This window comes from Cetorhinus maximus, unplaced genomic scaffold (assembly GCF_964194155.1).
Source record: "Cetorhinus maximus unplaced genomic scaffold, sCetMax3.hap1.1 HAP1_SCAFFOLD_1339, whole genome shotgun sequence".
NCBI lineage: Eukaryota > Metazoa > Chordata > Chondrichthyes > Lamniformes > Cetorhinidae > Cetorhinus > Cetorhinus maximus.
The window spans coordinates 32712-57672 of NW_027597280.1; the positions used below are offsets into that span (position 1 = coordinate 32712).

Below are 24961 nucleotides of genomic sequence, written 5' to 3' on the forward strand. Positions count from 1 at the left end.
CCGGGTGTCAGGGCCCCAACAAACCTAAAAAAACCTGCCAGATGGACATCTTACCGTAGGCTGTAACCACCCGTACTCCATCTGAACATTAGTCAACATTTTCATTCCCATTGAACGCAAACCGAAGGAGCGGTTAATGATACAAACCACCCCCTCCCCACCTCGTCACCACAAACTGGACCAGGTAATGGTGGGGTAATGGTACCCCCACCAATGGACCAGGAAACTAATGGGGGTTAATACCGTCACCCCACCCCATCAAAGGGCTGGGGGCTGATAGTGCCCCCTCTATACACTGACGTGTGCAGATACCCATCAGTACTCCAGACACTGGGCTAAGCCATTTCAATTAATGTGAGAAAAACAACCACTTTATTTAATATGGGTGAGAAAATTGTACAGTATAGGACCCAAGTGAGTTTGAGCAGCAAGAGGCCTGTCTGCTGCCCGATCAGTCTTGATGCCTGTTTTCTATGCATAGTATTGGAGGTTTGCTTTCTTCTTGGCCTGCACCTCCAGGATGCCCTCCATGTAATCTTCATGTGTCAGCTCCATTGCCTTCCTACGCAAAGCAATCATACCCTGTCAAATTAAAACAAAACATCAAAAAATCAGCTAAACAACCTGGAGGTGAGGGTCTCAGTCACAGAGTGGTGAAGACTGATTGTAAACTCTGTCTCCAGGCAGCACTGAGTCCAGGGCAAGCCAAGGTAAAGCATGAAGGGACAGCAGAGTGAGAGTTTGGATAGGCTTTCAAGGGAGGCAGGTAACACCCACCCCCAGGTGTTAGGGGAGGCGATTGGGGCACCTGCATGCTGGAGGCAGGAAAGCAGCCCTCCTGGTTACTGAATGTTGTACAGTTAGAGGAACCAACTCCATAGTCACCAGTCGGAAACAGCTGTGTGAAAGTGGCCACATCTTTCACCTGCTGGAATGGAGTTCAGAGAGAGCCCCTCACAGCTAATGTTTTCTGATGAAATACTGCCACGTTCCCATTGATCCCGATCTCCAGGGATCCTCTATCCCAACACACCATACCTGATTCCAGGGATCCTCTATCCCAACACACCATCCCTGATTCCAGGGGTCCTCTATCCCGACACACCGTCCCTGATCTCCAGGGATCCTCTATCCCGACACACCGTCCCTGATCTCCACTGATTCCCTATCCCGACACACCATCCGTGATCTCGGAGTTATACTCACCGCTTCCACACACACGGCCTTGCACTGAGCTCCATTGAAGTCATCGGTACATCGAGCCAACTCCTCATAGTTTACATCGGGGCTGCAGAGGAATAACAAGGAATTAATATTAACCAGTTATTAAACAGGAAACTCAACCACCACACCATATCATAGGAGCTACTAACCAGTAGTTAACTATATTACTTTACCAATACACCTTAAATGTAGGAGTTGCCATTAACAAGGTGACTTTATGAATTAATTAGCTGGAACTCACTGCCCACAAGGGCGGTGGAAGCACAGCCAGTCAATGATTCTGAAAGGACACTGGATGGACACGGGAGGGAATAAACATGCACAGGGGATCGAGTGGGGAAGTGGGACTGACTGGGTAACTCCAGAGGGTTAAGCACCTATCCCAGTAACACAGCTCAGTACACAGTAACTGTATTAACCACATCCCTCTGTGTACCTATCCCAGTAACACAGCCCAGTACACAGTAACAGTATTAACTACATCCCTCAGTGTACCTATCCCAGTTACACAGCCCAGTGTACAGTAACAGTATTAACTACATCCCTCAGTGTACCTATCCCAGTAACACAGCTCAGTACACAGTAACAGTATTAAGTACATCCCTCAGTGTACCTATCCCAGTAACACAGCTCAGTGCACAGTAACAGTATTAACCAGAGATAAATGCAAAACACTGCGGATGCAGGAAGCCAGAAACAAAAACCAAAATTGCTGGAAAAACTCAACAGGTCTGACAGCATTCGTCGAGAGAAAGACAGAGTTAACATTTCGAGTCCATGTGACTCTTCTTCAGAACCTTGAAGAGTCATATGGACTCGAAACATTAACTGTCTCTCTCTCAACAGTATTAACCACATCCCTCAGTGTAACTATCCCAGTTACACAGCAACAGCATTAACCAGATCCCTTGGTGTACCTAAACAAAAATAAAAATACCTGGAAAAACTCAGCAGGTCTGGCAGCATCTACGGAGAGGAACACAGTTAATGTTTCGAGTCCGTATGACTCTTCAACAGAAGAGTCTGTTGACGAGTCATACGGACTCGAAACGTTAACTGTGTTCCTCTCCGCAGATACTGCCAGACCTGCCGAGTTTTTCCAGGTATTTTTATTTTTGTTTTGGATTTCCAGCATCTGCAGTTTTTTGCTTTTACCCTTGGTGTACCTATCCCAGTTACACAGCCCAGTACACAATGACAGTATTAACCAGATCCCTCTGTGTACCTATCCCAGTTACAAAGCCCAGTACACAGTATCAGTATTAACCACTTCCCTCAGTGTATCTATCCCAGTTACACAGCCCAGTGTACAGTAACAGTATTAAGTACATCCCTCGGTGTACCTATCCCAGTTACACAGCCCAGTACACAGTAACAGTACTAACCACATCCCTCAGTGTACCTATCCCAGTAACACAGCTCAGTGCACAGTAACAGTATTAACCAGAGATAAAAGCAAAATACTGCGGATGCTGGAAACCAGAAACAAAAACCAAAATTGCTGGATAAACTCAACAGGTCTGACAGCATCCGTCGAGAGAAAGACAGAATTAACATTTCAAGTCCATGTGACTCTTCTTCAGAATCTTGAAGAGTCATACGGACTCGAAACGTTAACTGTCTTTCTCTCAACAGTATTAATCACATCCCTCGGTGTAACTATCCCAGTTACACAGCCCAGTACACAGTAACAGTACTAACCACATCCCTCAGTGTACCCATCCCAGTAACACAGCCCAGTCCAATACACAGTAACTGTACTAACTACATTCCTTGGTGTACCTATCCCAATTACACAGCCCAGTACACAGTAACAGCATTAACCACATAAGGAATGAAACTGGGCGGACCACCCGGCATCGACCTAGGCACTGAAAATGATGACCACGGCAATCGCAGCCCTGTCATCCTTGCAAAGTCCTCCTTACTAACATCAAAATTGGGAGAGCTGTCTCACAGACTAGTCTTGCAACAGCCTGACATAGTCATCCTCACGGAATCATATCTTACAGATAATGTCCCAGGCACCACCATCACCATCCCTGAGTCTTCTCAACATCGACTCTGGACCCCATGAAGTCTCATGGCATCAGGTCAAACATGGGCAAGGAAACCTCCTGCTGATTACTACGTACCGCCCTCCCTCAGCTGATGAATCAGTGCTCCTTCATGTTGAACACCACTTGGAGGAAGCACTGAGGGTGACAAGGACGCAGAATGTATTCTGGGTGGGGGACTTCAATGTCCATCATCAAGAGTGGCTCTACTGACCGAGTGCTAAAGGACATAGCTGCTAGACTGCGTCTGCGGCAGGTGGTGAGGGAACCAACAAGAGGGAAAAACATACTTGACCTCAACCTCACCAACCTGCCTGCCGCAGATGCATCTGTCCATGACAGAATTGGTAGGAGTGACCACTGCACAGTCGTTGTGGAGACAAAGTCTCACCTTCACATTAAGGATACCCTCCATTGTGTTTTGTGGCACTACCGCCATGCTAAATGGGATAGATTTCAAACAGATCTAGCAACTCAAGCCTGGGCATTCACAAGACGCTGTGGGCCATCAGCAGCAGAATTGTACTCGAACACAATCTGTAACCTCATGGCTCAGCATATCCCCCACTCTACAATTACCATCAAGCCAGGAGATCAACCTGGTTCAAAGAAGAGTGCAGGAGGGCATGCCAGGAGCAGCAGCAGGCATATCAAAAATGAGGTGTCAACCTGGTGAAGTTACAACACAGGACTGCTTATGTGTCAAACAGCATAAGCAGCAAGTGATAGACAGAGCAAAGCGATCCCACAACCATCGGATCAGATCTAAGCTCTACAGTTCTGCCACATCCAGTCATGAATGATGGTGGACAATTAAACAACACACTGGAGGAGGAGGCTCGACAAATATCCCCATCCTCAATGATGGGGGAGCCCAGCACATCAGTGTAAAAGATAAGGCTGAAGCATTCGCAACAATCTTCAGCCAGAGGTGCCGAGTGGATGATCCATCTCGGTCTCCTATGGAGGTCCCCAGCATCAAAGATGCGAGTCTTCAGCTAAATTCGACTCACTCCATGTGAAATCAAGAGACGGCTGAAGGCACTGGATACTGCAAAGGCTATGGGCCCTGACAATATTCCAGCAATAGTACTAAAGACTTATGCTCCAGAACTTGCCGTGCCCCTAGCTAAGCTGTTCCAGTACAGCTACAACACTGACATCCACCTGGCTATGTGGAAAATTGCCCAGGTATGTCCTGTACACAAAAAGCAGGACAAATCCAACCCAGCAAATTACCGCCTCATCAGTCTACTCTCCATCATCAGTATAGAAATGGAAGGGGTCATCAACAGTGCTATCAAGCGGCATTTGCTTAGCAATAACTTGCTCACTGATGCCCAGTTTGAGTTCCGCCAGGGCCACTCAGCTCCTGACCTCACTACAGCCTTGGTTCAAACATGGACAAAAGAGCTGAACTCCCGAGGTGAGGTGGGAGTGACTGCCCTTGACATCAAAGCAGCATTTGACCGAGTGTGGCATCAAGGAGCCCTAGCAAAACTGGAGTCAATGGGAATCAGGGGGAAAACTCTCCACTGGTTGGAGTCATAGCTAGCACAAAGAAAGATGGCTGTGGTTGTTGGAGATCAGTCATCTCAGCTCCAGGACATCACTGCAGGAGTTCCTCAGGGTAGTGCCCTCAGCCCAACCATATTCAGCTGCTTCATCAATGACCTTCCTTCCATCATAAGGTCAGAAGTGGGGATGTTCACTGATGATTGCACAATGTTCAGCACCATTCGTGACTCCTCAGACACTGAAGCAGTCCTTGTCCAAAACGCAGCAAGACCTGGACAATATCCAGGCTTCGGCTGACAACTGGTAAGTACCATTCGCGCCACACAAGTGCCAGGCAATGACCATCTCCAATGAGAGAATCCAACCATCGCCCCCTGATGTTCAATGGTATTACCATCTCTGAATCCCCCACTTATCAACATCCTGAGGGTTACCATTGACCAGAAACTGAACTGGGCTAGCCATATAAATACTGTGGCTACAAGTGCAGGTCAGAGGCTAGGAATCGTGCGATGAGTAACTCACCTCCTGACTCCCCAAAGCCTGTCCACCATCTACAAGGCACAAGTCAGGAGTGTGATGGAATACTCCCCACTTGCCTGGATGAGTGCAGCTCCCACAACACTCAAGAAGCTGGACACCATCCAGGACAAAGCAGCCCGCTCCATTGGCACCACATCCACAAACATTCACTCCCTCCACCACCGACGCACAGTAACAGCAGTGTGTACCATCTACAAGATGCACTGCAGGGATTCACCAAGGCTCCTTAGCACCTACCAAACCCATGACCACTACCACCTAGAAGGACAAGGACAGCAAATGGATGGGAACACCAGCACCTAGAAGTTCCCCACCAAGTCACTCACCATCCTGATTTGGAAATATGTTCCTTCACTGTCGCTGGGTCAAAATCCTGGAACTCCCTTCCTAACAGTACTGTGGGTGTACCTACACCACATGGACCGCAGCGGTTCAAGAAGGCAGCTCACCACCACCTTCTCAAGGGCAACTAGGGATGGGCAATAAATGCTGGCCCAGCCAGTGAAGCCTATACTGTGAATGAATTTTTTAAAAATCCCTCAGTCTACCTAACCCAGTTACACAACCCAGCCCAGTACACAGTACTAACCACATCCCTCGGTATACATATCCCAGTAACACAGCCCTGTACACAGTAACAGTATTAACCACATCCCTCGGTGTACATATCCCAGTAACACAGCCCAGTACATAGTAACAGTATTAACCATGTCCCTCAGTGTATCTATCCCAGTTACACAGCTGAGCCCAATGCCTATAAATTCCTCTTTACACATTTGGTTAGTTAAGAGTTCGGCTTTATAGGCCAGTATGACCGGGCACACGGTGCAGGGAGAGCCGATAAGTATGTCGTGGGGCTGGTGTGGTTAGTCTGACTAGGGAGTCAGTAGGGACTGACCACAGACTGTCCTCACCTCACATTCATCTTCCGTGAGTGAATCTGCATTATCCTTGCTCGTGCCTCCTCATTGGGCATCGGGAACTCAATCTTCCGATCAAGTCTGCCAGACCTCAGCAAGGCTGGATCCAGGATGTCCACTCTGTTGGTGGCTGCAATCACCTGCAGGGGAATGAGAAAAAGGTCTCTCAGACTATGTTCAAACACCCGAGAAAGGGATCACATACATACACATAGCATCAGGGAAAGGAGTAGCTGAAAACAAAAAGGTCTGAACATTTTTTGACAAGGGATCATGTAATTGTAGCACTTTTGATCTTCTGTGGTTAAATAGGCCACTTCAAATGGGTGGAATTATTAGACTTCAGGTGGGTAGAAACATTAGTTTTCCCTTTGTTTACTTTCTATTACCACCAAGACATTGGCCTGATGTACTGTATCACATCAGCAAAGTGACCTGCGCACTTCATCATTCAAAGCAGTTAGTGCATTTAATACAGGGTGAAGTCCATCACTAACAACAGAATGTGACCTACTTCTATCTGTTCATGTGAAAGCTCATACTGAGCTCTATGACTACACACCAGAGGAGGCAGAATCAGGAAGCTGCACCTACGGAAAGCACCAATATTTAGTGGGGGCCCTCCCAGAGGGTGTCGATATTTAAGCCACACTCCACCCCCAGAATGTGCTGATATTTGCAGAGAGCCCCCAGAAGTATGCCAACATTTGAAAGGGATATTACCGCAAACACAGTCACAGTTGCACATTTACTTCCCCTGCATTCACCTTGACGAGGGTATTTGGTTGGAAGCCATCCAGCTGATTGAGAAGTTCCAACATTGTTCGCTGAACTTCACGGTCCCCAGCCTTTTCACTGTCAAACCTGGAACACATGACAGAACCCAATTGTAACCCCACAGATATTGTTCAGGTAATACAGCAGTGACATTGCAACCCTCCTGCTCACAGCACAACAGTCACATCACTCATAATATGGCACGAATACCTCCCCAGGTAATGTTCCTCCTGCCACAGAGTACCCACTTTCCGCTCAAAACAGGCAACAAGAACCAAAGCTCCACCAACATCCACCGTATCACCGGGACTACACACACACAAACAAACAAACAGAGACAGGAATTAGGAGGAGTGGGTCATTCGGCCTTTCGAGCCTTCTTTGTCATTCAATAAGATCATGGCTGAACTGATTGCGGCCTCCATTTTTCTGTCTGTCCCCCATAACCCTTGACTCTTTTGTCAGTCAAGAATCTATCTCACTTATCCTTGCATAAGTTCAATAACCCAGCCTCCACTGCTCTCTTGAGTAGAGAATTCCACAGATTAACGACCCTCAGAAAACGTTTCTCCTCATCTCTGCCTAAAAAGGGAGACCTGTTATTCTTAAGCTGTGTTCTCCTAGTTCTAGTCTCCCCCACAAGAGGGAACATCCTCCCGGTATCCACCCTATCAAAACCCCTCAGGATCTTACATGTTTCAATAAGATCACCTCTCATTCTTCTAAACTCGAATGGGTACAAGCCTAACCTGTTCAACCTCTCTTCCTAAGAAAGTCTTTCACCCCAGGAATTAGTCAAGTGAAGATTTTCTGAACTGCTTCCAATGCAATTATGCCCTTTTTCAAATAAGGAGACTCAAACTGTACACAGTACTCTAGATGTGGTCTCACCAATGCCCTGTACAGCTGAAGTGAAACTTCCCTACTTTTATATTCCATCCCCCATGAAATAAACAAAAACATTCCATTTGCCTACCTAATCACTTGTTGTACCTGCATATGAACTTTTTGTGATTCATGTACCAGGACACCCAGATCCCTCTGTGCCACCAAGTTTTGCAATCTCTCTCCATTTAAAAAAAAATATTATATTGCTTTTCCAATCTTCCTGCCAAAGTAGACAAGTTCACATTTTCCCATATTATACTCCATCTGCCAAATTATTGCCCATTCACTTAACCTATCTATATCCTGAAAAGGAGACACGTTGTTGAAGCTTTTCATCTTGCAGAGTCAGGACAGATTCACAAGAATACCAAATCTCAAAAGGCACAATAATTTATACTGATGAGAAGAGGATGTTGATTGGTTGTTAAGTGAACTCTAATTGGTTTAGATATTATCATGGAGAATACACCAGGGAACAGTTAACTGCCAGGCTTTTGTTTAAATTCAAACCAGGTATATCAACTTTGATTAGTCAAGACATTGCATGGGGAATGAACCAAGGGATGGCTGTCCCCCAAGCTTTTGTTTAGTTGAAAAAGGCGCAATGTGTTGACATATTCTCTTTGTTTGCAAAGGACAGGACTGTGTGTGAAAATATGTAGCTTCTAACACCACGTAAGTGAGCCACACTTCGTGCTCGACTGATAATCTTAAATTGTTGAGAGTGTAATTCTTGGCACAATCAGGATTGTTTAGGAAGTGTTGCCCAATCGCGGAATCATATCTAATGTTGGACACTGTATTCCAAGCGAGTTCTTATTTTCTGTAGCAACCTTTGATGTGGCACCTTGTCAAATGCCTTTTGAAAATCCAAGTGCACCACATCTACAGGTTCCCCTTTAAGCATGTTGCTCATTCCTTCCTCAAAGAACTCAAATAAATTAGTCAAACATGATTTCCCTTTCACAAAATCATGCTGACTCTGCCTGATCCCATTATGATTTTCTAAGCATCCTGCTATAACCTCCTTAATAGTGGGTTCTAACAATTCCCTTATGACAGATGGTAGACTAACTGGCCTATAGTTTCCTGCTTTCTGTCTCCCTCCTTTCTTGAATAAAGGTGTTACATTACCTATTTTCCAATCCACTGGGACACTTCCAGAACCTAAGGAATTTTGGAAGATTATAACCAATACATCCACTATCTCTGCAGCCACTCCTAGGATGCACGCCATTTGGTCTTGGGAACTTGTCAGCCTTTAGGCCTAATCGTTTCCCAGTACCTTTTCCCTAGTGATGGCGATTGTTCTAAGTTGCCCCCTCCCTTTCACTTCCGGATTTTCAAGCATCTTTGAAGAGTTTTCTAAGTCTTCTATAGTGAAGTCAAGACACAAAATACCTGTTCAGTGCTACACCATTTCCTTATTTTCCATTATCAATTTCCCAAACTCACTGTCTAGAGGGCCAACACTCATTTTAGTTACACTTTCCCTTTTTGAATACTTGTAGAAACTCTTACTATTTTTTATATTTCTAGTGAGCTTTCTCTCAATCTACTTTCTCCCTCTAACATTTTTTAGCCTTTCTTTGTTGGTTCTTAAATTCTGTCCAATCTTCAGGTCTACCATGAAACTTCCCAGCTTTGTACTGTGTTTCTTTCAACTTGATACTATCCTCAACTTCGTTATTTAGCCACAGATGATGCATCCTACTCAAAGAGCCTTTCTTTCTCACTGGGATGAATCTTTGCTGATTAATTATCTCTTTAAGGGTCTGCCACTGCATCTCTACTGTCCTAACTTTTAACCTAGTTTCCCAGTTCACTTTAGCCAACTTTGTCTTCATACCCTTATAATACCTGACCTTTATTCAGGTTTAAAACACTACTCTTTCATCTACACTTCTCATCTTCAAACTGAACATGAAATTTGATCATGTTATGACTGCTGTCGCTTAGAGGCTCCTTTACCATGAGGTTATGAATTAATCCTGTCTCATTGTACATTATCACGTTTAGAATAGCTTGCTCCCTGGTTGGCTCCAGAACATACTGCTCTAAGAAATTATCTAGAATACACTCTATGAACTAATTTTCGAGGCTATCTACAAGAAGATTAAAGTCACCCATGATTATTTCTTACATGCCCCATTTATTTCTTCTGTATACTCTGCCCTACCATGTAACTCTATTAGGGGGGCTATTAACTACGCCCACAAGTGACCTCTTATCTCCACTCAAACTGATTTTACATGTTGCTCGAGCCAAGGGCAGCTCTTCCTATTGTACTAATGTCATCCTTACACCGACACTCCACCCGCCATTTGGTTTCCCCCACCATTAACCCGGAGTTGATCCATAATGCTGGTCAGCTGACTCACCGTTTTGTGCCGATGGCATCTAGCTCGTCAATGAAGATGATGGATGGAGCCTTCTCTTTGGCCAAGGCAAAAGCATCACGAACCAGCTTCGCACCATCGCCAATAAACATTTGGACCAGCTGTGGCCCCGCCAGTTTCAAAAAAGTAGCCTGGAGTGAGGAGAGGGGTGTAAGGTCACATACAGAGAAAAGCTCCCTCTACACTGTCCCATCAAACACTCGCAGGACAGGGTTAGATACAGAGTAAATCTCCCTCTACACTGTCCCATTAAACACTCCCAGGACAGGGTTAGATGCAGAGTAAAGCTCCCTCTACACTGTCCCCATCAAACAATCCCAGCACAGGTACAGCATGGGGTCAGGTACAGAGTAAAGCTCCCCCTACACTGTTTATTGGATTGTAGAGCCCAGGCAAACATGCTTGCTTTAACAGTACTTACCCACACAGACTGACAGCTGTCTCTGCCACTAACCTTGGTCTGTGCAGCGCAGGCTCTGGCCAGCAAAGTCTTCCCTGTTCCTGGCGGTCCATACATCAGAACTCCCTTCGGAGGCTGGATGCCCAGATTCTCAAACTTCTCCTTGTGATTCATAGGAAGGACAATAGCTTCAACAAGCTGCAGAGAGACAAGTTCACATTATTATAGGAATGGGCCACCCAGCAGATTCTCACACACTCAGCACCACACACTGCAGGCCACTGCTCTTTTGCTGTCTCCCTCCGCTGACCCCCGCCCCCAACCTTTCATCAAATGGGAACTTGGGGACCCATGGGTACTGTGGGGCATCCCACTCCCACATATGACACCATCACACTCCTACTGCATGGGGAGCCTCTCTCTGGCTCTGAACACACACATACACTTCACTCCACCCCAGCCATCAGTATGGGCACTGACTGACCTCCTGAATCTGCTTGTCCAGACCGCCAACATCACTGTACTGCTCAGTGGGTCGCTCATCCACCTCCATGGCCTTAACTCGAGAGTCATACTCTGTTGGCAGAGTCTCCAGGATCAGGTAGGAATCCTTGTTCACACCCTGGAATGGAAGCTGGAGGTTACACAGACAGACACAGAGGTCCAGAGGCGCTACACAACCAGGCCTCACAAACAGAAATAGAGGGACTCTCACAGGGTCACCCTCAGGGTGAGTGACTGGGCACTCACTCGCTAACTCATACAGAAAGACAAGACTGAAAGTTAAACCCACGCTATGAAAACAGACAAAGAGAGAAGGAAGAGAAAGCAGATGAAAGGTGGAGCACAGATAAAGAAGCAAGGGCAATGGACTCACCACCAGATCACCAGGTTTCAGCTTCTCAGCATCGACCAGTCCAATCACAGGCAGGAAGTATGTCTGTCCAACATATAGTAAGGCACGGTTAAATCACGCATCAACTAAAATGGGCCTATTCTCAGCTTACATTCATAGAGTCATTTACAGCACACGAGGCCATTCGGCCTATTGAGACCATGCTGGTGCTCTGTAGAAAATCCAGTCAGTCCCATTCCCTGCTCGATGCCTGCAACCCTGCAAGTTTATTTCCATCAAGTGCCCATCCAATTTCCTTTTGATATCATTCATTGTCTCCACTTCCACCCCTCTCGTGGACAGTGAGTTCCAGGTCATTACCACTCACTGTGTAAAAAGTTCTTCCTCACATACCCCTGCATCTCTTACTCAAAACCTTAAATCTGTGTCCCCTCGTCCTTGTACCATCAGCGAACGAAAAGAGTTTTTCCTTGTCTAACTGATCCAAACCTGTTATAATCTTATACCCCTCTATCAAATCTCCCCTCAATCTCCTTTGCTCCAAGGAGAACAACCCCAGCTTCTCCAACCTAACCTTGTAGCTAAAATCCCTCATCCCTGGAACCATCTGGTAAATCTCTTCCGCACCCTCTCAAGGACCCTCACATCCTTGCTAAAGTGTGGTGACTAGATTCTTTACTCTAATGGTGACCTAACCAGACTTTTATAAACGTTCAGTGTAACTTCCCTGCTTTTGTACTCAATGTCTCTCTATGAAACCCAAGATCCCACATGCTTCGCTAACCACTCTCTCAATATGTCATGTCAACCTCAGAGGTTGATGCACGTGAACCCCCAGTTCCCTTTGTCTCTGGCACAATTCTACAGAGTGTGCATTTAGTCTATATTGCCTCTCCCTATCCCTTCTGCCAAAATACATCGCCTTACACTTCTCTGTATTAAATTCCACCTGCCACTTGTCTGACCATCCTGCTCATCTACCTATGCTCTGATAATGTGTATCATTCTCGCTGTTTTTCACTCCTCCAAGTTTGGCATCATTGGCAAATTTTGAAATTTTACTCTGTATTCCAATATCCAAGTCATTTATATAAAGCAAAAAAAGCAGTGGTCCTAGAACTAACCCTTGGAGAACATCACTATCTACCACCCTCCAGTCTGAAAAACAACCATCTACCACGACTGGCTGCTTTCTGTCCTCAAGCCAATTATTTTCTCCAAGTGGACCCCGACCCTCCTGTTCCACAAGCTTCAGTTTTATTAACCAGCCTTTTCACTCTGTCAAACGTTTTCTTGAAATCCATACAGACAACATCCACCACATTCCCTTCATCAAACTTCTCCATTGCTTCATTAAATAATTAAATTGGATTAATCAAGCACAATCTGCCTTTTACAAATCCGTGCTGGGTCTCCTTAATTAACTCTTCCAAGCCTGTCCCCAGCAGCAGGAACTGCACACTCTATCCAAACAGGGTGGGGAGCTGGCCCAGGAGGGATCTGCTCATTGGAGTCTCAGACTTCAACTGCTGAATCTAACTGAGAATAAGGAGGCAGTCCACCTCCCTCTCACCTGATGGTTGACAGAGTCAACAGCTCCAAATACAGCACACAAACTCAAATCTAACTGACTTGTTCTCAGTGTGCCTATGGCAGAGAATAAATAGTCAGGTGCAAAGGACATGGGTTGTGTTTCAAAAGCCCTCCTCACTCTCTCACACCGATACATTCTTGTATCGCACCATGTATGTGTCAAAAGCAAACAGTAAGCCTTGTTCAGCACAGACAGTAATGCAACATCATTCTCCGCATCAGCACAGCTAATGCTTCCTCAATCTTATCAAAGCCCTCACCTGACGGGTGGATGTTTTAATCACAGCGCACTTCCCTTTCCTCTGGGAATCCAGGTCAACATTTGCTCCATCTTCCTCCTGGTCATTCGGATCAACATCCAGTAACTGGGACACAATAATAAGGAGAGGCATGAGTGAAATTCCTTAGATTATTCCCCAAGTTGGGGCACGGGCCAGAGCCCCGCTCCCCTGAGCTGGGGGGCGGTGCCCCTGCAATCAAAAGGGGGAGTATATTTTTGGAATAGTGATGTAGCTCTGTACTGTCAGAGATGCCTGCTTTCAGATGGGCTGTTAAACTGAAGGGTGGGACAGTATTTGGTTGGGGTGTACAGGCGTGCCTTTTCAACCCCATGAAAACACTGACCCCTCTCTTTGAGGGGAAAGGGTAATGTTGATTGGGCTCAGTTGATGGGGTGAAAGAAAGGGTTTGAATTTACATAGCTGTCACTCAGTGATTACATCCTTCCCTCGGAGCCTGAAAGTCGTGGCTGCACAGCAACCGAGAGAGCCCAGCACAAAATTTCAGCTGAGCCATGTAGTATGGGTGGGGTGGGGGGAGAAAGCGGCGCCCCTGCAATCAAAAGGGGAGCATCTTTTTGGATGGACTTTTAATTGAAGGTCTGCTCTCAGTGCAATGAAATCTATCTAGAAGGGAGTTTGGTTGGGTCACGTGTTTTTCCCCAGTCTAAGGGGTGGTAAGAAGGTCCAAGATTTATACTGCACTGTCACTCACTCAGAAATACTTCAATGAGTATTCTTCAACTTCAACTTTAATAGAATTAGTGTATCGTCCTGTCGGCATCCTGATGTGAGCCCTGGTCTGTCATGCTCCCTGCCACCTTCCACACCCCTGGGCAGGGCAGAACACACCTACTCAGCAAAATGTCTCATTGACTCACCTCAATGACATTGGACACCAGGTAAGGCAACGTCTTGTTGACTTTGATCTTCTCACTGTTTTCCTTGATTTTGTCTTTCATGGCCTGAAGCTCATGTGTTACTCTCAGCACCTCACTCTTCATGATCTGCCAATCAGAGAAAGTTTGTGTCAAATGCAGACAACACCAGTGAAAGCACTGTACACACAGACTGGCCATCACATTGGAACAGACCCTGGACCAAACACAGAGCCACCATGAACCTGCATAACACAGAGTCATTTTACACAGAATCCCCACCCACCTGAGATTACACCGTCCACCTTCAGCTACCTGTAGCCATTGCCCATATGTCAACTTGGATTGGCAGGATTGGTAGGCGATTCAACAGTGGAAAACATCAACAGCCTAGTTTGACTGTCACCTCAGGCAACATGCATGCAATTTTTAATAGGTGTCACATGAAAGTCAACAGGACCAATCCCCTCAAATCCTGGGGCACTGAGGCCAAATGTTCCACCTTGATCAGCGACTCAGCACAGACCATGGATGGAAGAGGGGCCCCTGCACTCCAACCTGTAACCCCACTAGGACTGGGTTCATCCAATGCTGATCGAGACACCAGAATTTACCTTAATCTCACTGTCCAGCAGTCGTGTACGCTGAACAATCTCCTCAGTGGACATTTTAAGCACCTCTTCACCAATTCCATCCTGCAAAATAAAACAGATCATCAGTGGAGGAAAAGAGGATGTAGGGCGAGAGAGAGACGTGGGCAAAGAGCGAGAGCAAATAAAAAAGCAATGTCAAAGCAATAAATTGATTTTTTTTTAAAAATGAGTAATTAATAAAAATGACCATTGAAGTGTGAGTGGGTGACAGTGTGAGAGTGACCGGCTCATTCCCAGTCTCAGAGTGCTTACTCACTTGCCCTCACCCAGAGAGTGGGTGCTATGTATGGGGCCGAGGATAAGTGATAACCCTGAAACTGGGAGTGAGCCAGACACATTCTCTCTCTCTCTCTTTTCACTCACTCTCTATTCTCACACACTCATTCTCCTGCTCTCCATTTTCACTCTCCCGCTTTCTCCCCCTCTCTATTTTGAAAAACAGTGAGGCTTCAGGAGAGAGAGGTTAAAACAGCGAGACTTCGGAAGAGAGAGGTTAAAGCGGGAAACAAAAACAAAAATAGCTGGAAAAACTCAGCAGGTCTGACTGCATCTGTGGAGAGGAAGACAGAGTTAACGTTTCGAGTCCGTACGACTCTTCATCAGAACTAAAGAGAAATAGAAATGTGGTGAAATATAAGCTGTTTAATGGGGTGGGACAGGTAGAGCTGGATAGAGGGCCAGTGATAGGTGGAGGCAAAGGAGGGATTGCCAAAGATGTCATAGACAAAAGGACGAAGGGGTGTTGACGGTGGTTAAAGTGGGAGGTCGGGAAATAAAACAGGGCGAGTGGAGAGACAGTCGGGAGATTAAAAACAGCGCGAGTACACAAACATACATTTTTAAACAAGCACAGGGCAAGTAAGAATTTATAGGCACAGGAGAGGGAACTGATTTGTCAGGAAGGACAAAGAATTTCTACTTTCTACTAATCTCCAATCTATAGTTAATAGTACAAGAGTAAGGTTAAAGTAAGTAAAAGTAACTAAAGTTTAAGTAAATTAAATGATTTAAAAGTTTAAGGTTAAGGCATGGCAGGACAGCTCAGCCAAATGGAATGCCCATCCTGTGGCATATGAGGAGTCGTGGACACTTCTTGTGACCCAGATGAACCCATGTGCAGGAAGTGTCACCGGCTGCATAAGCTTGAGCTCTGCGTTTCAGAGTTTGAGCAGTGGCTGGAGTCACTGAGGTGCATCCGTGAGGCAGAGATCTATGCGGATAGCATGTTCAGAGAGGCGGTTACACTGCAAGTTAGGGCAAGCAGGCAGACAGGGAATGGGTGACCGCCAGGCTGTCCAAGTGAAACAGGCAGGCGGTGCAGGAGTCCCCAGGCTCACTAACCGGTTTTCCATTCTGGATATCGGTGAGGGCGATGGATCCTTGGAGTGCAGCAAGAGCCAAGCCCCTGGCATCACAGGTGGCCCAGCTGTACAGGAGGGGAGGAAGAAGAACGGAAGGGCAGTGCTGATAGGGGATTCTTTGATTTCTCTGATAGGGGAGCCGACGTTTCTGCAGCCGTCAACGTGACTCCAGGATGGTATGTTGCCTCCCTGGTGCTAGGATCAAGGATGTCACAGAACAGCTATAGGACATTCCTGTGGGGGAGGGCAAACAGCCCTCAATGTGGTCCACATTGGTACTAACGACATAGGTAGGAAGGGGGAATGTGGCCCTGCAATTGGAATTTAGGGAGCTAGGTAGAAAATTAGCAAGCAGGACCTCTAAAGCAGTAACCTCCGGTGCCACGTGCAAGTATAGAAATAGGAAGGTAAGACAGATGAATGCATGGCTGGGAAGATGGTGCAGGAGGGAGGGCATTAGGTTCCTGGGACACTGGGACTGGCTCTAGGGGAGATAGCACCTGCACAGGCCAGATGGGGTGCATCTGAACAGAGCCGGGGCTGAGCTCCTTGCGGGTCATTTTGTTAGTGCTGTTAGGGAGGGTTTAAACTAACTCAGCAGGGGTGTGGGAACCAGGAGAGAATATTAGAGAGGAATACCAGGGTGCACGGAATGCTGGGAGAGGCAGCTAGCACTAAAATGGAGAATAGTAAGTTAATAGATGGAGTCAGAGTAAGGGGGCAAGCAATGAAGTCTAAATGAGGGTTACACTGCATGTATGTGAATGCACGGAGCATAGTTAATAAAAGTGGGGAGTTACAGGCACAGATTGCCTTGTGGGATTATGATGTTGTGATAATGGAAACCTGGCTTAAGGAAGAGCAGGTCTGGGTGTTAAATATTCCTGGTTACAAAGTGTTCAGAAAAGGTAGAAAAGGGAAAAAAGGAGGGGTGGTGTCTTTGGTTAAGGAGAGCATTGCAGTACTGGAGAAGGGGAATGTGTCAGAGGATTCAAGGACAGAATTGATTTGGCAGGAGCTAAGAAATAAGAAGGGTGCAATTACATTGCTCAGTGTAATGTATAGACCACCAGCTAGTGGGAAGGATATAGAGGAACAAATCTGCAAGGAAATTACAGAGAGGTGTAAATAATAGAGTATTTATAATTTGGGACTTTAATTACCTGTATATAGACTGGGATAGTGGAAGTGTATGGGGCAGTGAAAGACAAGTGTTCTTAGATTATATTCAGGAGAATTTCCTACAGCAGTATGTGTCCAGTCCAACAAGAAAGGAGGCACTGCTAGACCTGGTTCTTGGGAATGAGGTGGGCCAAGTAGATCAAGTGACAGTAGGGAAATATTTCGGGGACAGTGATCATTGTATCATAAGGTTTAGGATGATGGTGGAAAATTACATTGGTCAATCCAGAATACGAATAATCAACTGGCACAGAGCAGACTTCAACGGGGCAACAACGGAGCTGGGCCGGATAGACTGGAACCAAAAGTTGGCAGGAAAAACAGTAGCTGAACAATGGTCCACCTTCAAAGAGGAGATGGCTTGGGCACAGTCAAGGTATGTCCGCTCAAAATGGAAGAGTAGGACAAACAAATCCAGAGCTCCCTGGATGACAATGGAGATAGAAATTAAGTTAAAGAAGAAAAAGTGTGCTTACGACAGGTGTCAGGCCGCAAATACAATTGAGAACCAGGCTGAATATAGAAGGTTCAGAAGGGATGTGAGAAAGCAAATACGAGAAGCAAAGAGGGATTATGAAAAAAGACTGGCAGCTAACAAAAAATCCTAAAGTATTCTATAAGCACATCAATAGTAAAAGGGTGGTGAAAGGAGGAGTTGGGCCAATTAAGGGCCAAAAAGGGGATTTACACATAGAGGCAAGAGGCTGAGGTGTTAATTGAATACTTTGCATTGATCTTTACCTACGAGGTAGATACTGCCCAGGCCATGGTGACAGAGGAGGAAACTCAGTCACTAGAAGGGTTTAAAATTGATGAGGAGGAGGTATTGGATAAGCTGTAGGTACTTAAATATTGAAGGAAGTGAGCATGGAAATTGCAGAGGCACTGGCAATAATCTTTCAATGTTCCCTGGATTTGAGGGAGGTGCCGGAGGACTGGGGAATTGCAAACATTACGCTCTTGTTCAAAAAGATTGTAAAGGTCTGCCCTGCAATTACAACCAGTCAGTTTAACTTCGGTGGTGGGGAAACTTCTAGAAACAATTATTTGGGATAGAATTAATAGTCACATGGAAAAATTTGGATTGATTCGGAAGAGTCAGCATGGATTTATTAAAGGAAGATCATGTCTAACTAACTTGCTGGAGTTTTATGAAGAGGTATCAGAGATGGTTAATGAGGCCATTGATGTGGTGTATATGGACTTCTAAAAGGCACAGTGTAAAAGATACAGTGCCGCACAACAAATTTGAGTTACGTTATAAGTCATAGAACAAAAGGGACTGTAGGAACATGGATACAAAATTGGCTGAGGAATAGGAAACAGAGAGTAATGGTTAATGGGTACTTTTCAGGCTGGAAGAAGGTTTGTAGTGGAGTTCCCCAGGGGTCGGTATTGGGACCCTTGCTCTTCTTGATATGTATAAATGGATCTAGATCTTGATGTGCAGGGAACAATTTCAAAGTTTGCGGATGACACAAAACTTGGGAGAATTGTAAACTGTGAGGACAGTGCAGAACTTCAGAAGGACATTGACACATTGGTGGAGTGGGCAGATAGGTGGCAGATAGAGTTCAATGCAGAGAAGTGTGAGGTGATACACTTTGGTATAAAGAACATGGAGAGACAGTATAAAATAAAGGTTACTATTCTAAAGGGTGTGCAGGAGCAGAGAGACCTGGGTATCTATGTACATAAGTCATTAAAGGTGGCAGGACAGGTAGAGATAGCTGTTTCTAAAGCATACAATATTCGAGGCTTCATTAATAGGGGCATATAGTACAAGAGCAGGGAGGTTACGACGAACTTATATAAGACACTGGTTAGACCTCAGCTGGAATATTGTGTACAGCTCTGGGCGCCACATTATAGGAAGGTTGTGAACACACTGGAGAGCGTGCAGAACAGGTTTATGAGAATGGTTCCAGGGATGAGACACTTCAGTTACGAGGAAAGATTAGAGAAGTTGGGACTGTTTTCCTTGGAGAGGAGAAGGCTAAGAGGAGACTTGATCGAAATTTTCAACATGATGTGGGGCCTGGACAGAGCAGATATGGAGAAACTGTTCCCACTCATAAATGGATCAAAAACCAGGGGGCACAGTTTTAAAGTGTTTTGCAAAAGAAGCAAATATGAGGTGACATTTTTCACACACCGTGTAGTTAGGGTTTGGAATGCACATCCTGGAAGTGTGGTGGAGCAGAGTCAATTGAGGCATTCAAGAGGGCATTGGATAATTAAATGGAAACAATGTGCAGGGTTATGGGGAAAAGGCAGGAGATTGGCACTAAGTTAAAATGCTCAGAGAACCGGTGCAGACACGATGGGCTGAAAGGCCTCCTTCTACACCATAACAATTCTGTGATTCGCGCTCTCTCGCCAGTTGAACGTGCACCCTTGCTTTCTCGCCACTCTCCGTCGCCTTTTGCACACACTCTTGCCTTTTTCTCTCTCGCTCTCCATTTCCACGCCCCCTCTCCCTCTCTCCATTTCCACGCCCCCTCTCCCTCTCTCCATTTCCACGCCCCCTCTCCCTCTCTCCATTTCCGCTCTCGCTCTCTCCCGCTCTCCATTTCCGCTCTCGCTCTCTCCCGCTCTCCATTTCCGCTCTCGCTCTCTCCCGCTCTCCATTTCCGCTCTCGCTCTCTCCCGCTCTCCATTTCCGCTCTCGCTCTCCCTCGCTCTCCATTTCCGCTCTCGCTCTCCCTCGCTCTCCATTTCCGCTCGCCCTCGCTCTCTATTTCCGCTCTCGCTCGCCCTCGCTCCCTATTTCCGCTCTCGCTCGCCCTCGCTCTCTATTTCCGCACTCTCTCTATTTCCGCACTCTCTCTATTTCCGCACTCTCTCTATTTCCGCACTCTCTCTATTTCCGCACTCTCTCTATTTCCGCACTCTCTCTCTATTTCCGCACTCTCTCTCTCTCTCTATTTCCGCACTCTCTCTCTCTCTCTATTTCCGCACTCTCTCTCTCTCTCTATTTCCGCACTCTCTCTCTCTCTCTATTTCCGCACTCTCACTCTCTCTCTCTATTTCCGCACTCTCACTCTCTCTCTCTATTTCCACACTCTCTCTCTCTATTTCCACACTCTCTCTCTCTATTTCCACACTCTCTCTCTCTATTTCCACACTCTCTCTCTCTATTTCCACACTCTCACTCTCTATTTCCACACACTCTCTCTATTTCCACACACACTCTCTATTTCCACACTCTCTCTCTCTCTCTCTATTTCCACACTCTCTCTCTCTCTCTCTATTTCCACACTCTCTCTCTCTCTATTTCCACACTCTCTCTCTCTCTATTTCCACACTCTCTCTCTCTCTCTATTTCCACACTCTCTCTCTCTCTATTTCCACACTCTCTCTCTCTCTCTCTCTATTTCCACACTCTCTCTCTCTCTCTATATCCACACTCTCTCTCTCTCTCTCTCTATTTCCACACTCTCTCTCTCTCTCTCTATTTCCACACTCTCTCTCTCTCTCTCTCTATTTCCACACTCTCTCTCTCTCTCTCTCTATTTCCACACTCTCTCTCTCTCTCTCTCTATTTCCACACACTCTCTCTCTCTCTCTATTTCCACACTCTCTCTCTCTCTCTATTTCCACACTCTCTCTCTATTTCCACACTCTCTCTCGCTCTCTCTATTTCCACACTCTCTCTCTCTCTCTCTGATTCCACACTCTCTCTCTCTCTCTCTGATTCCACACTCTCTCTCTCTCTCTATATCCACACTCTCTCTCTCTCTATATCCACACTCTCTCTCTCTCTATTTCCACACTCTCTCTCTCTATTTCCACACTCTCTCTCTCTATTTCCACACTCTCTCTCTCTATTTCCACACTCTCTCTCTCTATTTCCACACTCTCTCTCTCTATTTCCACACTCTCTCTCTCTATTTCCACACTCTCTCTCTCTATTTCCACACTCTCTCTCTCTCTCTATTTCCACACTCTCTCTCTCTCTCTATTTCCACACTCTCTCTCTCTCTCTATTTCCACACTCTCTCTCTCTCTCTATTTCCACACACTCTCTCTCTCTCTCTATTTCCACACTCTCTCTCTCTCTCTCTCTATTTCCACACTCTCTCTCTCTCTCTCTATTTCCACTCTCTCTCTCTCTCTCTATTTCCACTCTCTCTCTCTCTCTCTATTTCCACACTCTCTCTCTCTCTCTCTATTTCCACACTCTCTCTCTCTCTCTCTATTTCCACACTCTCTCTCTCTCTCTATTTCCACACTCTCTCTCTCTCTCTCTCTATTTCCACACTCTCTCTCTCTCTCTCTCTCTATTTCCACACTCTCTCTCTCTCTCTATTTCCACACACTCTCTCTCTCTCTCTCTATTTCCACACTCTCTCTCTCTCTCTCTCTATTTCCACACTCTCTCTATTTCCACACTCTCTCTCTCTATTTCCACACTCTCTCTCTCTATTTCCACACTCTCTCTCTCTATTTCCACACTCTCTCTCTCTATTTCCACACTCTCTCTCTCTATTTCCACACTCTCTCTCTCTATTTCCACACTCTCTCTCTCTATTTCCACACTCTCTCTCTCTATTTCCACACTCTCTCTCTCTATTTCCACACTCTCTCTCTCTATTTCCACACTCTCTCTCTCTATTTCCACACTCTCTCTCTCTATTTCCACACTCTCTCTCTCTATTTCCACACTCTCTCTCTCTATTTCCACACTCTCACTCTCTATTTCCACACTCTCACTCTCTATTTCCACACTCTCACTCTCTATTTCCACACTCTCACTCTCTATTTCCACACTCTCACTCTCTATTTCCACACTCTCACTCTCTATTTCCACACTCTCACTCTCTATTTCCACACTCTCTCTCTCTCTCTCTCTCTATTTCCACACTCTCTCTCTCTCTCTATTTCCACACTCTCTCTCTCTCTCTATTTCCACACTCTCTCTCTCTCACTCTCTATTTCCACACTCTCTCTCTCTATTTCCACACTCTCTCTCTCTCTATTTCCACACTCTCTCTCTCTCTATTTCCACACTCTCTCTCTCTCTATTTCCACACTCTCTCTCTCTCTATTTCCACACTCTCTCTCTCTCTCTCTATTTCCACACTCTCTCTCTCTCTCTCTATTTCCACACTCTCTCTCTCTCTCTCTATTTCCACACTCTCTCTCTCTCTCTCTATTTCCACACTCTCTCTCTCTCTCTCTATTTCCACACTCTCTCTCTCTCTCTCTATTTCCACACTCTCTCTCTCTCTCTCTATTTCCACACTCTCTCTCTCTCTCTCTATTTCCACACTCTCTCTCTCTCTCTCTATTTCCACACTCTCTCTCTCTCTCTCTATTTCCACACTCTCTCTCTCTCTCTCTATTTCCACACTCTCTCTCTCTCTATTTCCACACTCTCTCTCTCTCTCTATTTCCACTCTCTCTCTCTCTCTCTCTATTTCCACTCTCTCTCTCTATTTCCACTCTCTCTCTCTATTTCCACACTCTCTCTCTATTTCCACACTCTCTCTCTATTTCCACACTCTCTCTCTATTTCCACACTCTCTCTCTATTTCCACACTCTCTCTCTCTCTCTATTTCCACACTCTCTCTCTCTCTCTCTATTTCCACACTCTCTCTCTCTCTCTCTATTTCCACACTCTCTCTCTGTCTCTCTCTATTTCCACACTCTCTCTCTCTCTCTCTATTTCCACACTCTCTCTCTCTCTCTCTATTTCCACACTCTCTCTCTGTCTATTTCCACATTCTCTCTCTCTCTCTCTATTTCCACACTCTCTCTCGCTCTCTCTATTTCCACACTCTCTCTCTCTCTCTGATTCCACACTCTCTCTCTCTCTATTTCCACACTCTCTCTCTCTATATCCACACTCTCTCTCTATCTCTATATCCACACTCTCTCTCTATTTCCACACTCTCTCTCTCTATTTCCACACTCTCTCTCTCTATTTCCACACTCTCTCTCTCTATTTCCACACTCTCTCTCTCTATTTCCACACTCTCTCTCTCTATTTCCACACTCTCTCTCTCTATTTCCACACTCTTTCTCTCTCTCTATTTCCACAGTCTCTCTCTGTCTATTTCCACATTCTCTCTATCTCTACACTCACCTCTACTTCATCCCACACGGACCTGTCGTTCAGAGACGCCATCTTACTGCCCGCTCCTGCTACCGATTCCTGTTCGCAGTTTCACCGGATCCCGCCGCACAGCCGCACTATCCCCGGTCGCCGCTCCTCCAGACCGGTGCCTCCTGCGGATTTCACCTCGTGAATTGCACTGGTCCCCCTAGCATAGCCTTCACCGCCTTTAGTTTAACCCGTTTCTCCAGCTTTCTGTCGAATCTGCATTATTTTGATGATCCCGTTTACCTGAATGGATCACGTGGTGCCCGAAAGTGCTGAGTGTTGGTGCGGCCGCCGCCATCTTTGTGCTTGGCATGGCCGCAGAGCATGACGGGAGGCGGGCTAGTTGTCAATCAAACAGCGTGCAGCAGTAGATCTAGGGAGGCTGCAATGATCAAAGTGATGTTACTGTTGTCATGTTGGAAATCAGCAGGCAATTTCCACACAGCAAGATCCCAAAATCAACAATCAGATAAATAATCATTTGGGAGTACAGGACTTGAGCATTGCTGAAAAAAGAGACATGTGGAAGCTTTTTGTCTTGCATTCTTCAGTACACCTCTCAAGAATACCAATAAAGGGGGAAAACAACAAATTTATACTGTGTGCGAAGAGAGTGCTGATTGGTTGACAAGTGGACTCTGATTGGTAGAGGCATTGCCAATATAGGGGGAAGACAACAATTTATACTGCCGTCACTGGTGCATTCTCCATGGCAACGCCTCCACCAATCAGAGTCCATTTGCCAATCAATCAGCACTCTCTTCACATACAGTATAAATTGTTGTCTTTTCCCCTCACTTGGTATTCTTGCGAAGTATCCTGAAGAGTGCAAGACGAAATGCTTGGACAGGTCTCTTTTTTCAGCAATCAGATGAATAATCTAATAACAAAACAAAAATAAAAATACCTGGAAAAACTCAGCAGGTCTGGCAGCATCTGTGGAGAGGAACACAGTTAATGTTTCAAGTCCGTATGACTCTTCAACAGAACTAAACCAACACCCTTGCCTGCCTACATCATAGGTGAAAAAGAATAATTTAATAATGTAGTTTTGGGATACAAGATACCCTATCGTTTTGAAAATGAACACCCTTGGATCTTTTTCACCTATGATGTAGGCAGGCAAGGGTGTTGGTTTAGTATCTTACTCAAAAGATGTCACCTCTGACAATCTGTCAACATGTCAAATTGAAAGTCTTGGCAAAAGCAAAATTCTGTGGATGCTGGCAATCTGTAATGTCACAACTCAGTGGGGATAGTGCGCTGTAATATCAAGCCCCATTGTTCCTTGAACCGCGACAAGTGTGAAAAGTTTGACCAAACC

At 45.8% G+C, this 24961-nt stretch overlaps 1 protein-coding gene and 1 long non-coding RNA gene across 2 annotated transcripts; both read right to left on the bottom strand.

Annotated features, from left to right (window-relative positions):
- Window positions 1-349: 349 nt before the first annotated feature.
- On the bottom strand, window positions 350-23771 carry psmc3 (proteasome 26S subunit, ATPase 3). The gene is made up of 12 exons (XM_078536590.1): window positions 23620-23771; window positions 14946-15026; window positions 14335-14460; window positions 13436-13540; window positions 11604-11666; window positions 11211-11348; window positions 10781-10924; window positions 10309-10457; window positions 7030-7126; window positions 6257-6402; window positions 1207-1288; window positions 350-582 (listed from the first exon to the last, which is right to left on the bottom strand). Exons 1-12 carry the CDS (start codon window positions 23659-23661, stop codon window positions 472-474), a joined length of 1284 nt encoding a protein of 427 aa, XP_078392716.1. The 5' UTR covers window positions 23662-23771; the 3' UTR covers window positions 350-471.
- On the bottom strand, window positions 21615-23128 carry LOC144676075 (uncharacterized). Its single transcript, XR_013575235.1, has 2 exons — window positions 22905-23128; window positions 21615-21671 (listed from the first exon to the last, which is right to left on the bottom strand). It is a non-coding gene; the product is annotated as an uncharacterized LOC144676075 (long non-coding RNA).
- Window positions 23772-24961: the final 1190 nt, after the last annotated feature.

Bases quoted from the DNA above. Each gene is read 5' to 3' on its own strand.
- psmc3 (XM_078536590.1), bottom strand. From the start codon at position 23,661: ATGGCGTCTCTGAACGACAGGTCCGTGTGGGATGAAGTAGAG. The intron at 10,458-10,780 runs GTTAGTGGCAGA...TCCTCACTCCAG, and splicing joins CCTGCGCTGCACAGACCAAG to GCTACTTTTTTGAAACTGGC. The intron at 1,289-6,256 runs GTGAGGACAGTC...ATTCCTCTGCAG, and splicing joins TCACGGAAGATGAATGTGAG to CCCCGATGTAAACTATGAGG.